A 15,126-nucleotide genomic window follows, 5' to 3' on the forward strand; every position below is an offset into this window, starting at 1 on the left:
ACATTATATCGCAGTCTTAGTGTCGCCAACTCGTTTCTAATATGCAAAGATAACAAATGCGTCTATGATGTATTTTCGATCAGACGAGATCTCTCTCCCCCGTCTGTGTGCGAGGGGGCGGGGCAGTTTACATACACGCAGCTGCTACATGCAGCGGAGCACACTGCGGAGATGGCGGAGAGAACGCGCTCCGAGGTGTGGTTAAACTTTACCCGTCTCGATGTGGAGAATACTTGTTACCATAAGTGCAATAAGAGTTTAGCATGTAAGCACGAGCAATTTGTCTAAACATTTAGTGCACCGCATGCAGACGGAGGAATGTACCGGGTTCGACCGTCTTTCTAGCAGCTCTGTAGCCCCATCCACGAGTAACGTTTCCACGTCAGGTGTTATGTATGCTAGCAGCTACACACGGAGTTAACTACATGATACAAACATGGGTTAATGATTAGAGGAAACTGAGTTATTTAGTTTGTTAAAATTGCAGCTATTCTGTTTACAGTTCTGTCATCACATTATTTAATACGATTTGTTAAAGGCTCAGGGCAATCTCGATGACAAAGGTCAATGTTCCCCCCCCCCTGTGAGCCAGCCGCGAGCATGGTCGCCGCGTCTTTATTACGTCATCACAACAACACGTTAGGTTACCAACGTAAGCCTGTTCTGACATTCGGTGATATTTTTTTCGGCTTTCGGCCGAAAGGGCCTTTTTAACCATTTTCGGCCGATAATTTTCGGTGGCCGAATATTCGGTGCATCCCTAATTATTATACTCCTAAAACAACATGCATGTTATGGATGTTCAGATACTCCTTTCATTGCTCTTGACCAAGGCACCTCAGAATTAGAGTCGGTCCCCGGGCTGCCATGGCACCACTAACATTTAGGGTCAAATGCAGAGGACAATTAGTGCAAAATCTTTTTTTCACTTTAATTTAAAGGGGGGGAGGGGATACAAAAATGTGGTTATAATGGAAGTCTATGGTACAAATCTTGTAGGTTAAAAGTCCCTCATTTATTATTCAGATGGACCAACTGATTATACATTACATTACATTGCATTTAGCTGACGCTTTTATCCAAAGCGACTTACAATAAGTACATTCGACCAGGAAGACACAACCTTGAAGAAAACAGAATCATATAAGTACATCAGGTTTCATAGAGCCAAACATTTCAAGTGCTACTCAACTGGCTTTAGATAAGCCAGTCCTTTATTAGTATATAAGTGCTTAGTTAATAGTTCTATCGCTCGAAGTGGAGTCGAAAGAGATGAGTTTTCAGTCTGCGCCGGAAGATGTGCAAGCTATCTGCTGTCCTGATGTCAATGGGGAGCTCATTCCACCATCTTGGAGCCAGGATAGCAAACCCACGTGTTTTTGCCGATGGGAACTTGGGTCCCCCTCGCAGCGAGTTGATTACACTAATAATAAAGTCAAAATAGTTTTTAGAATATTGAATTATAGTGTATTTTTTCAAAAAAGCAGTTACTGGTATATGATCAAAACTGGTATCTTAAGGGTTACATTTTTATCGTAATTAATTAAATCATTATGTAAATTAAACACTTCATGAACAATTTGAGGAAACAAATTTGAAAAATATTGATCCGTCATCATTTTATTGCAGTTCAAATACAAATATTGTATGTTAACATTCCCAATGTTACTTTTTTTAACAGGGCATTAATTGCAAATTAAAATTGTTTATAAAATATGAAAATATATTAAAAGATTATAGATAATACAAAATAGGACCAATGTTGTCAATGGCTGCCTACTCCACTCTCCCCCATCTCATAGAAGTATCCAAAGATTTTCATAATCATGTTTTTTGGTCTCAATTTTCTCTTGCTTTCGGATTGTTAGCTAAGCAATGGCTTTGAAGCCAAGTCTTGACATATATCTCTGGTCTGAACTTGTTCAGTGGAGGGCCAACACACTTGATGAAAAGCAAGGCTGACATGCTTTTTACCTCTAGGGAGCTTCTAGTTGTGGTTAAAATGTTCATCTGACTAAACCCACGTTCACACTCAGCTGTGGAGATGACCAGAGTGTTCACTGCTTGAAGGAGGGGTTTCAGCTCTTCTGGTGCAGGTGGTATCATTTCATCAACAGTTTTGAGTCTTACCAGCGAGCTAACACGAGAGAAAAACGTAGCTAAACTCCAAACTAAGTTGTTATTGCTGCTTATGTCCATAGATTCCACCTTTGGTGACTAAAGTAATGAGTAATGACTAAGATTACTGACTCTTGACTTACCTGAAATGTTATTTTTAGTATTTTTAAATAGGAAGTCCCTCAGATCGCGTTGTCCTCCTGGTCGCTTGGCCATTGTGATGACCGTTACCTGCGCTTCTGGCATCGATCAAACAGGCGCATCACGGCGCTCTGGCGCCCTCTAGGGCACTCGCATAGTATAGCGTCAGTGACTTGGTAAAAATGTCATTGCGTGTGTGCGTGCTCCCTCGCCCACAGTATTTTACTCAAAATGCGCAAAATTAATGTTGAAATAGCAGTAATACCAGTGCCACGTTCATTGATAAAATTACATAAGGGATGGAAAGGGGGAATGGCAGTTTTAGAAGGGGGATGATTTTGACCGTTTTTATTTCAGGGGGGATGTCATCCCCCCTCATCCCCCCTCAACTCGAGTACTGGTTATAGATAGTGTAACATCTTGGAGAATACAAGATCTTGGATGACTGAGCTCACGTTGAGGACGTAATGCATGTGTGCAGGTTGCGTGCCAGTTGAATAAAGATGGACACTCGGAATGAGAGAAGTAGTCTGCGTGGTCTGTTTATGTAGACAATTATATGTCCATAGAACAGAACATTATAGATGGATCGATAGCAGTGACGTGCGGTGAGGTTCATGGCTGGTGAGGCACTGACTCTTTCAGAGTCAGATTTACAAATATCATATTTTGACCATAATCGAAATATTCTGTTATTTTCAAAAGCTTTTTTAGTCTGATGCTTCGATTCATTTTAAACAGACCTTTCAACAAAAGGATACCCAAAATCTAAATATTGTATTGTTCTTTCTTAGTAAGATCCAATTTTCATTACAATTGTGGTCTTACCTTGACTTGAAGATGAAGTCCATGCTATCCTTCTGGACAATAATCTCTATTACTTTTTTGTAAAAGTCCTCCTTATCTTCCTCTAGTTTCAAAAGTCTAGTTTGTTGTTGGCGTCTATACCGTCTCTGCGTAGAATAACAGTAGCAACAAGGAACTGTGGGCTCACTTGCGCCCCCTTCAGTGCAGCAGAGGTTATGGCTGCCTCCCCTGGTGCTTTTTTCATTGCCGTTGTATGATGAGACCAGCGAGCCTAAATATCATATATACGTGAAATAAGTTATTTAGAGACTATGGATGGTGAGGATAAATGTAATAAAGGGATCTACAAACATTACATTGGTGACATACAGTGAGATGGTGCAGGCATGCGCTTAGGGCCCGCTTTCCAGACAGTTTCTGTGGGGTGACGCATTCTGAGGTGAGGCAGAGCTCATCTGTGCCTCACCTCACAGTAACTGGCTTGATTGAGTTTATTAACAGCTTGTATATTGGGTACAGTACAGTACAGCTCAAAACATACAATTGTTAAGGGGATGCAGACCAGAGAAAGACTTTCGTCTTGTTTACATCAGGGTCCCCCATTTCCAATTCATCATATCATTTAATCGCTCACAAAATAAGTGCCCGCGCTAAATTAGTGCCCGCGCTCCAGCCAGTTACTGTGGGCTTACGAGAGGCAGAGCTCGTCCCTGCCTCACTTCTCATCGCTACCCGTAGTTGTAGCGGAGCCAGGGCCGCCTTAATGCACAGGCTGACCTGGGCTGAAGCCCAGGGGCCTACGGAGATCAGGGGCCTATCATGAGCCAATAAAAAAGTTTAAAAAAAAAAAAAAGTTAAAGGGATAGTGGAAATGGAACCTCAAATAGTTTCGTTTTAACTTATATACAAGCATAATTACGTACCAAAACAATCACACCTGATTACAAAAATATAATAATTGCCTTACGCATGTTAGAAGCACTTTATTGCAGCTTCCCCGAAGTTTTTTAGAAACGAAATGTTCGACTCAGCCAAACCGGAAGTGACGAAAACTTAGGAAGACGATACGATAACAAACCATGGCGTCTATGCAGAATGAACGTGGAAGGGCAAATATACCAGACAAAGAAGAAGGATTGTACGAGGTATCCAGTGATGATAGCGAGTCAGAAACATCCTCTCGGCTTTCCTACGAAAATGTCGTTTTAGGAACTGAATCTGAATCCGGTTCAGTAAGCGACGATGGTGACAATATTGAGCCAGACGATGGACCATTACGTCCTTATTTGTTCGAGCCCGAGCCCGAGGTGATGGTTCACGGCATGGGCAATGGCGAGGATGACCAGGACCAGGCGCCAGATGATGCACCCCTACGCACAAATAATCTTGACTGGTAGGTCCCTAAGCATAGCTCACGCATCTTAAGATCACCTGTAGCCTTTACAAATATTAATCATTGTTAACCAGTTAAGCCCGAAGGTCCCCCCAGTGGACCCCTCCCACAGTTTTTTTTCTCTCACATGTCTCAGGGCTTCTTAACATTTATGAAACTATTAATGTTTCATACCCTTTTAAAGGTAAGAAACTCCGCTAAGTGCGCTAACTGACAATAAGAACAATTGTTAGCTAGAAAAAACACGAGTAATACCAAGCCTTTGAATTAGCATTGAGCGAAACAATGCTAACTAATGCTAACGCTTTTTTACACACAACACACGGTAGAAATGCCCTTATTACTATCTTAACTGCACAAACAAGATATACGATTTAAAGCTGAGACTCCACAGATTCCACACATGTAATGTCATCACTGTAAGACCTCGAATTCCTGGAGCTATCAGCCAGAAAAGAGAAAGTAAACAACATCCGGTTCCAAAAATATTACACTAATTACGTCTTTCCTTTTTTGATTTGTGATCAAAAGTTGTGTTCAACGGAATAAAAACGCATCTCAAGGTTAATCCAATGTCGTTGTGTCACGTAGAATTTTTCTGTCGCACTACAACCATACAAAACACATCTATTCACCATAATAAAGGTCGGCTATTCACATGCAAATGCTATTGGATGTCTGCCATTGTTTGTGCCCGTCTTCCTATGCTCTCGTCATCACCCGAAGATTCCCGACGATTCCCGAAGTATTTCGTTTCATTGAGAGGGCGCAGTAAAATTGAAAATAAAATGAAACTAGGCGCATGAAATTAAAAAAAATTGTTTATTATGCTTATTTTTAATAAAAATACATAAGTTAAACCCAAAATTCGCGGATTTCCACTATCCCTTTAAATAAAAAAATAAAAAGTTTTTTATTTCGGATGTTTTTAAAAAACATTTAAATAAACAAAGTCTTGGCTTTCAGAATATGAAACTTTTATTTCCAAAATCACACAATAAATACATTTGTGAAGCTTGTAAAGGGAAGATGACAGCTCTCACTCGCCACTCACTCCCCCTCCCTCCGGCTGAAATGATGAATGTAAGGCGTATAGTAATCATAGATAACACGGCAGGGTCCGTTACAGTTTGTTTTCATCTGGTTTCAAATAAACAAAGTCTTGGCTTTCAGAATATTAAACTTCTTTCGGCAAATTCAGATGATAAATACAACTTTGAAGCTTGTAACGGCATAATTACAAGCGGAGAACGGAGTAACTTGACGTCACAGCAGGCATAACAACAGCCGGTGTTTCTCGTGAGTGTTTTGTTTAAATAGGGGGCCTACAAAACCATCAGCCCCAGGGCCTGATGGCAGGTTAAGGCGGGCCTGAGCGGAGCTCGTCAAATTTGCTGATTTCATACAGAAATCACATTTACAACACAGATCAGTGGAGACATTTTATTATTATTACTATTTAGTTTTTCTTTAGTTGTTTTTCCGTTACATTGGAGTATGACAGGTGAGGCTCTGCCTCCCCTGCCTCCCCTGAGTGCACGTAGCTGATCGATAGATAGATATAGATATATAGATCAGTGCTTCTCAAAGTGTGGTCCGCGGACCACTGGTGGTCCGTGAGCGCCCCCTAGTGGTCCGTGAGTATATTGGTAACATTTCTTATTTGAAATAAATAAATAAATGTAAGTTTTCCGCACTCTCGTGGGAATATCTCCGCAACGGAACGAGGTTAAGTTTCACTTTCGATTGCATATAGCCCAGCGCAACACCTTCATCAAACATTTTGCCACTTGTTTTGTACGCATTTTCCGGGCGATTTGTAATATGTTTCTAGAAAAACGATGTGTTTTTTATATTTGTGGAGTTAGGGTGGTCCGCGAGTGTTTTTTTATTGGTTAAGTGGTCCTTGGTATGAAAAAGTTTGAGAAACAGATGTTAGAGAGAGAAGAGAGAGAGAGAGAGAGGAGAGAGAGGAGAGATAGATATATAGAGAAGATAGCTATCGAGAGATACGAGAGCGAGATATAGAGAGATACTAGAGAGAGAGAGATAGATGATAGAAGATGAGAGAGAGATATAGAGAGATGAATAGCGAGAGATAGAGAGAGAGACGAGAGGAGAAGAGAGAGAGAGAGAAGGGAGAAGAGAGAGAAGAGAGAAGAGAGATTTCTCTCAAACACAAGTCTAACACCAAATCAGCACTGGTAGCGATATGTTATACTTCATGCTATCTGCACAAACTATATAATATGAAAAGCTGAGAGTCCACAGATTATATTGGTATAAATTCCATCCCTGTGCGATCAAAACTCACTGTTCTGTATGATAAATAAAATAACATTGTACCTTGCAAATCAATAGCGGGTACATTTTACCCGTTGGCGGTTTTAGGTATACAGCGACCCCTGGCAGTGGATCTTGTTTGCAAATTTGCTAAATAAATTCACGCATGTCTAAACTGTAAACTCAGGCCCAATTCCAAACCACACCCTACCCACTCCCCCTCCGTGACGGAGTGAACTCCGTGGCTGAGTGACACTCGCAGCTCAACGAGGCTCCCTCCTGTCAGATGGAGGGAGTAAATACAGCAGCAAGCTTTGGGACGGCCTCCCCTCTCTCCGGCAGAAACAGGAAATGCCGTAACTGTATGTAACAACGGTTTCAAATCAGCATCTCTTAGACAAAACATTTCAAAACATCTTTAATTGTGTACAACTCTTTTAGTTTTAAACCTGATGTTTATAAGCTTCTTAGTTTTTGCAACAGTCTGTAAATATACACAACTTTATAATAAAATGCGCACATTTACCTTTTTCTAGACTAAACACAGGTATGATCCTAAGTTAAAAAGGTTTTATAAAAGCATGAGGTTATCATGAGGTTGTTAACATCGCAGTTTATCAGTGGATGTTTGCTGGAACTACTTGTTAACAGCGTGTTTCCTGACGGACACACACAGCGTTGAGTCCGGTCAGGTAGGGCAGCACATAGGGCAGCAGGTGAAGTCAGCATTGATGCAGACTCGCTGTTTGAGGGCTTGATAACCCACTCCCCCTCCACACTCGTTGGTTTGGAACAGCACTTAATGTGGTGGATCCTCCGCGCAAACGGAGGGGTAGTGTGTAGGGGTAGGGTGTAGGCAGGGGGTGGTTTGGAATGTAGCTTCACTCAGTGTACAACCATCTGCTGACTTCCTGCTTCCTCCTTTTCACAGGAAGTGGTCGTGGACGGCTCTGTGACAGAGTTCAACCTGAGCAGACTCCACCCCTCGTCCAGATACACGGTGCAGCTCCAGGCGGAGAGCGGAGGGCCGAACACCGCCCCCCTCTCCACCCACTTCACCACCGGTAAGCACTTGCATCGTACCGCAGTAAACGTACTAATAAATATACTATCAGGAACATTTACCTAAAGTATGAACAGTAAAAGTAGTCAATGTGCAGCAACATGTTTTACCCTGATATTTGATGTTTTTAGATGAATATTACTGCTGTATTTGTGTTGCATTTGTGTTGCTCCTTTTAAGATTAAAATAAATAAAGATAAATACAAAAATAATACAAATATGTATATAAACATACAAGAATGTTCAATGAAAAGATAAACTAAATCAAAGTAAAGTTAAAAACATATGACTAAGATTAAAAGATAAGATAAAATAGAATAGAATAGAAATTCATATACACATTAAGTAAGATAAACAAATAAAAATTCAAAATGTGACATTACATTCGACAATATATATATTTAGTGGTGTATTAGTTGTATTACTTTAAAAGTAGTATCATTTCTGATCACATAAAGAAACACCTCATACTTCAGTTTCAATCAACACATCTGGTTGTTTTTTGCTGGACAGTAAGGAAGATAAAACATTTTAATATTTTAAGATGTAGAGATGTAGTGGAGTAGAATTGTGAATTTTCATGAAATGGAAAGTAAAATACACAGTTTTTTGTGTACAGCTAAGGTCATTTTAATTTCACCACTGTTATAAACTGATAGAGATAAAGTCTAAATTCCTGTGTTCCTCCTCCTCCTCCTCCTCCTCCTCCTCCTCCTCCTCCTCCTCCTCCTCCTCCTCCTCCTCCTCCTCCTCAGGCACCCTGAGGTTCCCCTTCCCCACAGACTGCTCTCAGGAGCTGCTGAACGACATCCTGACGTCAGGAGAGGTGGATATCTTCCCTCAGGGGAGATCTGGGCCCCCAGTGATGGTGTACTGTGACATGGAGACGGACGGAGGCGGCTGGACGGTGCGGGGCCCTCACTGACACACTGTTCTTTAATAACACACTCCATAATCACAAATACTCTTGAGGGCCAGAGATTAAACGTTGGCGTTCTCTTAGAAATAATTATTTCTACTGTAACGTTAGCTGGATAGTAGGGGTGTAACGGTACACGTGTGTACCGAAGTGTACCGAACGAATATAACGTTAAACGTAAAAAATTGAGAACGTGAACAACTTCTTGGAAGTAATCTCAGGTGATGCGTCGCAGCATTCAGAGTAATTTACTCACATTGGGTTCAACGCGTCATAGAGCGAGCAAGTCATTTCATTGGACGAGAGGCATACTATGAGAGCTGGTCACAGGGATGCGTTTCAAATTTAGTCAGTAATTTGAGGAACTGTCGAAATGGCGAACGCAGATCTACCGCAGCCTACCGGTAACTGCTAGAATCCACTTCAAGACAATGGTACTTGCGTACCATGCTGCGAATGGATCTGGCCCTTCCTACATCCAGGACATGGTTAAACCGTACACCCCAGCACGTGCACTCCGCTCTGCATCAGCCAAACGACTCGCTGCACCCGCACTGCGAGGGGGACCCAAGTTCCCATCAGCAAAAACATGATGGTTTGCTATCCTGGCTCCTAAATGGTGGAATGAGCTCCCCATTGACATCAGGACGGCAGATAGCTTGCCCATCTTCCGGCGCAGACTGAAAACTCATCTCTTTCGACTCCACTTTGAGCGATAGAATTACTAACAAAGCACTTATATACTAATAAAGGACTGGCTTATCATTGCTTCTCAAAGTGTCCACTGGTGGTCCGTGAGCGCCCCCTAGTGGAACCGTGAGTATATTGGTACAATTTCACATTTGAAATAAATAAAAGTTTTCCGCACTCTCGCGGGAATATCTCCGCAATGCGAGCTTAAGTTTCACTTTCGATTGCATGATATAGCCCAGCCCCAGCGCAACACCTTCATCAATCATGCTGCCACTTCTTTATACCATTTTCAGGCGATTTGTAATCTGTTCTATAAAAACGATGTGTTTTTGAATATTTTTGCAGTTAGGTGGTCCGCGAGTGTTTTTTTATTGGTTAAGTGGTCCTTGGTATGAAAAAGTTTGAGAAACACTAAAGCCAGTTGAGTAGCACTTGAAATGTTTTAGCTCTATGAAACCTGATGTACTTATATGATTCTGTTTTCTTCAAGTTTGTATCTTGTTGGTCGAATGCACTTATTGTCGCTTTGGATAAAAGCGTCAGCTAAATGTAATGTAATGTAATATTTTCTTGTGTTAAACCCTTTGTAACCGTTTTCAACCCTACTGCTCCTTAAAGGAAATGCACTTGTATAACTCACCCTTATTACAAATGTATTTAAACCTGGCAGTTACACTTATTGAGAGTAAAACAACTAATACTATTAAGACTCACTTCTAGCCGTTTCTACATATTTTGTTTAGACTAGAGCTTCTAATGAGACACTTGAGCTTGCTCGTCTTTCATAAGCTTTGATGGTTCTGGGGGCGGGACACCAGGATTTTGAACATTGATTTAAAAATGTTTTTAGTTTTGATATAAATTGCGATCCCTAATCGTTCTGTGTGTGTGTGTGTGTGTGTGTGTGTGTGTGTGTGTGTGGTGTGTGTGTGTGTGTGTGTGTGTGTGTGTGTGTGTGTGTGTGTGTGTGTGTGTGTGTGTGTGTGTGTGTGTGTGTGTGTGTGTGTGTGTGTGTGTGTGTGTGTGTGTGTGTGTGTGTGTGTGTGTGTGTGTGTGTGTGCGTGTGCAGGTGTTCCAGAGGAGGAAGGATGGCTCTGTGGATTTCTTCAGAGGATGGAAGGAGTACATTAAAGGATTTGGGAGTCTGAGTGGAGAGTTTTGGCTGGGTGAGAAGGAGACACTCCATTCAACTGAAAATATTGAGAATACACCAAACAGAGAGATTTTGAATGTAATAGTTTTAAAGTTTACATTGCAAATACTGCAAACAGAATGTTAGCAACATAGGACCAGTGTGTGTTTCTGTCAGATTCTCTAAACTCTTTTTCTTGAATTTTTCTTCTGTCAGAAGACTTTCTCATCTTTTGTTTTGTTGCAATTTTTCACTCAGTTTCGAATATGTTGATGCTCACATAAATAAGTCTTTCCATCAGTAAGTGCCGCACTTCTTTCCAAGGACTTTGTATGCAAATAACATCTGTAGGTCCTCAAGAAGTCATGCAATCTCTTAATTCAATGTTTACAAATAGGAGTCATCCATTTTGAATTGTTACACGTGTCAGAATAATTTTGAAACCCAAAATATTTCCCAAATCTTTGCCATCTGTTGACTGAAAACTTCCTGCATGATTCATCCAAACACAGGTCTGAGGGTTCTGAATATTTGATCTTTACAAGGACATTTTCTCATTTCTCATTTTTTCAAGTCATTTTTTTAAACATTAAAATTCCGAACAGGAATAATCTAAAATGAAAGCTGGAGAAACATCCCATTAATGTGGAAAAACTCTTAAACAAACCTGAGGTGCTCCATTTGTTCCTCTGCCACTGAGTCAAACTTTAATATGCTCAGTTGATCTGAACAGAACATCCCAAATACTGGTGTTGACTCTGTGACAAAAGAACAAGTCTCTATCAGAAAGAAAAAGACGTCATCATGATGCAAGACTGTGAACAACAAGAGACAAACACGAAGTGAGAAATATTGGGATTTGAGTCCAAAGCATTGACAGTGAAGCTGCAAACATTTGAGGTGCTTTTAGGTGCTATAACAAAATCCACAGTGTGAATTTTAGTGTATTTTTTTCTTTATACATAAAAAAAACCATTATAAAGTCAGTTAAGCTTGCATGCTTTGTTCACATACAAACAAAAATGAATCCAGACAGGAAGTCATGCTTACTCGAGACTTAACAGATCTATCTCCTGCTGCTTTAGGACTGGACAACCTCTACAACCTGACCTCCATGACCAAGATGACCCTGAGAGTCGACCTGCGAGACGAAGACGAGGCCGTGTTCGCCAAATACTCCACCTTCGAGCTGGTGAAGAGGAACTACAAACTCATCGTGGGCGGATACAGCGGCACTGCAGGTTGGACTGGCTAAATCTAAAGTACTGAATACAAAAAATCAAATAATATATAGTAATTTTTTTTCACATTCACTGAGTTATATTTTTGACGAATATCAGTCCAAATCATAACTACTAAAACGCCATTCTTTTTTTGTATGTTTAAATGCCAGTTTGTTGACATCAATTCATGCCAAGTTGTTGTGAAAAAAAACACAAAAATATTATTATTTGTGGACTTTCTTTAGACTGAAATATGTTGAGTATTAGCAACAGCATTTATTTTTGATGGATTTTCTTTTTTTGCAGGAAAGCAGGATAAGCGCATAGTATTTGCCCCATAATGCAAACAAAAATTGCCCATCTGTCAGAAAATATTTAAAAGTACAATTTATAAGCCAGGCTCTTGATGTAAAGTCTGTTTGGTTTTAATGGGGCCATTTCTGTTCTTTGGGCTCTCTGTATTTTAACTACACACTTTATAGGCTTATTGAAGGAGCTGACACTGAACTTCTAAAACACAACCTGGTGAAATAGCAGGGTTCAATTAAGAAATGAGCTTGACAATTAGCATCCGAAGAAAGAATCAGAGACTTTCATGTTTTTTGTTTCCCCTTTAATCCCCTTTGTCTCTCTCCTGTTCACGGTCTCAGGGGACTCTCTCAGTTATCACAGCCAGCGGATCTTCTCCACCAAAGACCGGGATCTGGCGTCCTCCATCACCCGCTGTGCCATGTCCTACCGAGGAGGCTGGTGGTACAAGAACTGCCACAAGGCCAACCTCAACGGGGTCTACGGAAAGGACATCAATCACCAGGTACCCTTTTACTGGCTATAATATAAAAAGTGCTGGTCACGCAAAGTTAAGAAAATTATACGTGGCCAGCATTTACTGGGTCCGTATAATTCCCTCTGTTAGGTTCGGTTACATTGATGTTAAATCTTTAAATCAATTTCTGTTGGGACCAAATAGCCAAATGAAATCTGCCTGAAAAGGAGGATCTTGATTCTATTTCATGTTTGGCACAGCTCATCGATGATTCAAATTTATACAAGTTTAATCACAGTCACACATTTTTTGTCTCTGTAAATGTAGTCTCTGTATTTAATCCTGCATCAGGTTATTATCAGCTATTATACAGTGCCGGGGGAGCAGTTTGCGGGGCTGGTGCCTTGCTCAAGGGCTTGGCAGTGCCCATAAGGTGAACTGGTACCAGTCCATACTCTGCACTTGATTCGTTTGGGGATTTGAACCTGCGACACTTTGGTCCCTACAGACAGAGCTAAACTATGGTGTAACTAACAATTATTTTCTAGATTAATCGATTCATTTTTGGTCTATAAAATGTAGAAAACAGTACCAAATTACCATCCCTAAGGTTTAATATGATATTAAACAGAGAATAGCGGGACAACCCTCTTTCTACCAATGGATTGATTGATTAGTTGACTCATTATTGCAGCCCTACTTAAAGCAAAATTAACCAATCACAGAATTTATGATTTCAGTGCCAATTTTCCATCTGCTGATCGTGAATTGTTCAATATTTTGGTTTGGTACAAAGTATAAAAAAAAAGGCCATATAAATTCATTCATTTATTTAACCCAATCATTCACCTTTAATGTTCCTGGGGGCTTGTTTCGGACAAAGCTAATGCAAGGTTCAGTCGTTTCTTGTCACACACACTTTTGACACCAGAGAATATAAATCAAAACATCAGGAGCATCTGTCAGTCACTAACATGTGATTTCTCGTGCGTGTCTCAGGGTGTGATCTGGACCACCTGGAAAGGAAAAGAGTTTTCCATCGCGTTTGCTGAGATGAAGATGAGGCCAGCGGCCTTCAGTCCTCCAAACAGAGGCTGAGGACGAGAACGATCCTAATGAAATAATGAACTGCTTACCATGATGCTTGATGGACAGCAGTGTGTACATACATGTGCAAACACACGTGTGTGTTCAAACACTCGATTTAGCCTCGCTCTGGCCTCAGAGGAGACAAAGACGTATTTCATTTGTATAGAGGTCATTTATCAGTATGTTAGTGTAGGTTGTACAGGTTTTATCTTTTCAAAGCAGGGCTTCTCTAACTGTCTCTACATGTACATTTAAAGTGTCAGTTTACCCAAAATACAACAACAAATATGTTACCGTTCAAAAGTTTGAATCTCCTACCAAAAACACATGATTTGGTCCAGTCATATCTGAGAAGATATGTACGCTGTCCAATAGTTCAAGCAGACAATGAAAATGGGGATCAGAAAAGAAAACGGGGTATTTGGAGTGCCTTCAATCTCATAAACTGCGATATAAGACAACCCAGTCCGTTTTGGGGGGCTACGGGTCAGATAACATGGGATTTAAGCCATTCAGATTTGGCGCCCCTTTCCATGTTACATGCAGGCCTATTAGACTATAATAATGTGTTTTATGCACATTAAAGCTGCAGTTGCCAACGTACTTTTCGCATCTTTTTTATAATACCCTCTCAGCATATTGTAATTCAAGTGGTCTGAGAGAAAACTTGACCCCTGCACCTCCTCATTGCTCTGTTTTTTTAGGATTTAGAAAATCTTACCTGAGACTTAAGCTAACCAAAGGCTATTTTATGGAGGCAAGCAGAGTTTCTGCTTGCTCTTCTACATATACATAATGTCTGTCCACATCCCTTAGTGAAAGGCTATGCAGCTAGTGATGGAGAGAATATGACTGCTGTCGTGACTCGTGAGCTAACGTTAACGTCAAGGCTAAGTTACAGATGCTACGGGTTAGCATCAGGTTAAACTTTAAGCAACATTTGTTCTACATCTCAGTTTGTCATCTTAAAAGGGCTCTTCAGCGCCACACGTTTTCAAAGAACACAGACATCTGGATCACATCAGCATGTGACGGATGATGTTTGAAATGAATGATAAGTACGCACGGAGAGTGCCAGGAGAAGGTCTGTATGGTTGAGCACGAATGAGTCCATACACAGAAATGAGTTAGCATTATACCAGATGCAGTTCCTTTTTCTTGAAGTCAACAGTTTTTATGTTTTTGGTTCGATGCTTGAAATAAGGTCAGCGGTTAACACAAGCTTTACATTTTGTAAACAAACATTAGCCGCCTTTAGCTTAGCGGTGGTAACGTGAAATCATGTGTTTTTACTTCTGCCAATTGCACTGGAGTTTATTCTGTTGAAAAAAATGTTTACGGTATCATAAACGTGTGTTTGCCAAAGATGTTGTTATCTACAAAATTCAAAACTCCAGTGGAAAAATCCCTTTGCTTTTTGTCGAGGGAGCCCTTGTGTAACTAACTTCCGGTTTGGCCTACAAAAAAACGCCATCACTGTACCACTCTATTGTAACTGG

At 40.7% G+C, this 15,126-nt stretch overlaps 1 protein-coding gene across 3 annotated transcripts in view; it reads left to right on the forward strand.

Annotated features, from left to right (window-relative positions):
- LOC117536485 (tenascin) overlaps positions 1-14,907 on the forward strand; it is an 84,198-nt gene extending 69,291 nt beyond the window's left edge. For all 3 annotated transcript variants that reach the window (XM_034201386.1, XM_034201388.1, XM_034201387.1), the window contains 6 exons: positions 7,674-7,806; positions 8,561-8,712; positions 10,487-10,583; positions 11,635-11,790; positions 12,423-12,586; positions 13,538-14,907. In XM_034201386.1, coding sequence (XP_034057277.1) covers positions 7,674-7,806; positions 8,561-8,712; positions 10,487-10,583; positions 11,635-11,790; positions 12,423-12,586; positions 13,538-13,636 — 801 coding nt within the window. In that variant the 3' untranslated portion in view covers positions 13,637-14,907. The remainder of the gene's footprint in view (positions 1-7,673; positions 7,807-8,560; positions 8,713-10,486; positions 10,584-11,634; positions 11,791-12,422; positions 12,587-13,537) is intronic.
- Positions 14,908-15,126: the final 219 nt, after the last annotated feature.

This window comes from Gymnodraco acuticeps, unplaced genomic scaffold (genome assembly GCF_902827175.1).
Source record: "Gymnodraco acuticeps unplaced genomic scaffold, fGymAcu1.1, whole genome shotgun sequence".
NCBI classification, from domain to species: Eukaryota; Metazoa; Chordata; class Actinopteri; order Perciformes; family Bathydraconidae; genus Gymnodraco; species Gymnodraco acuticeps.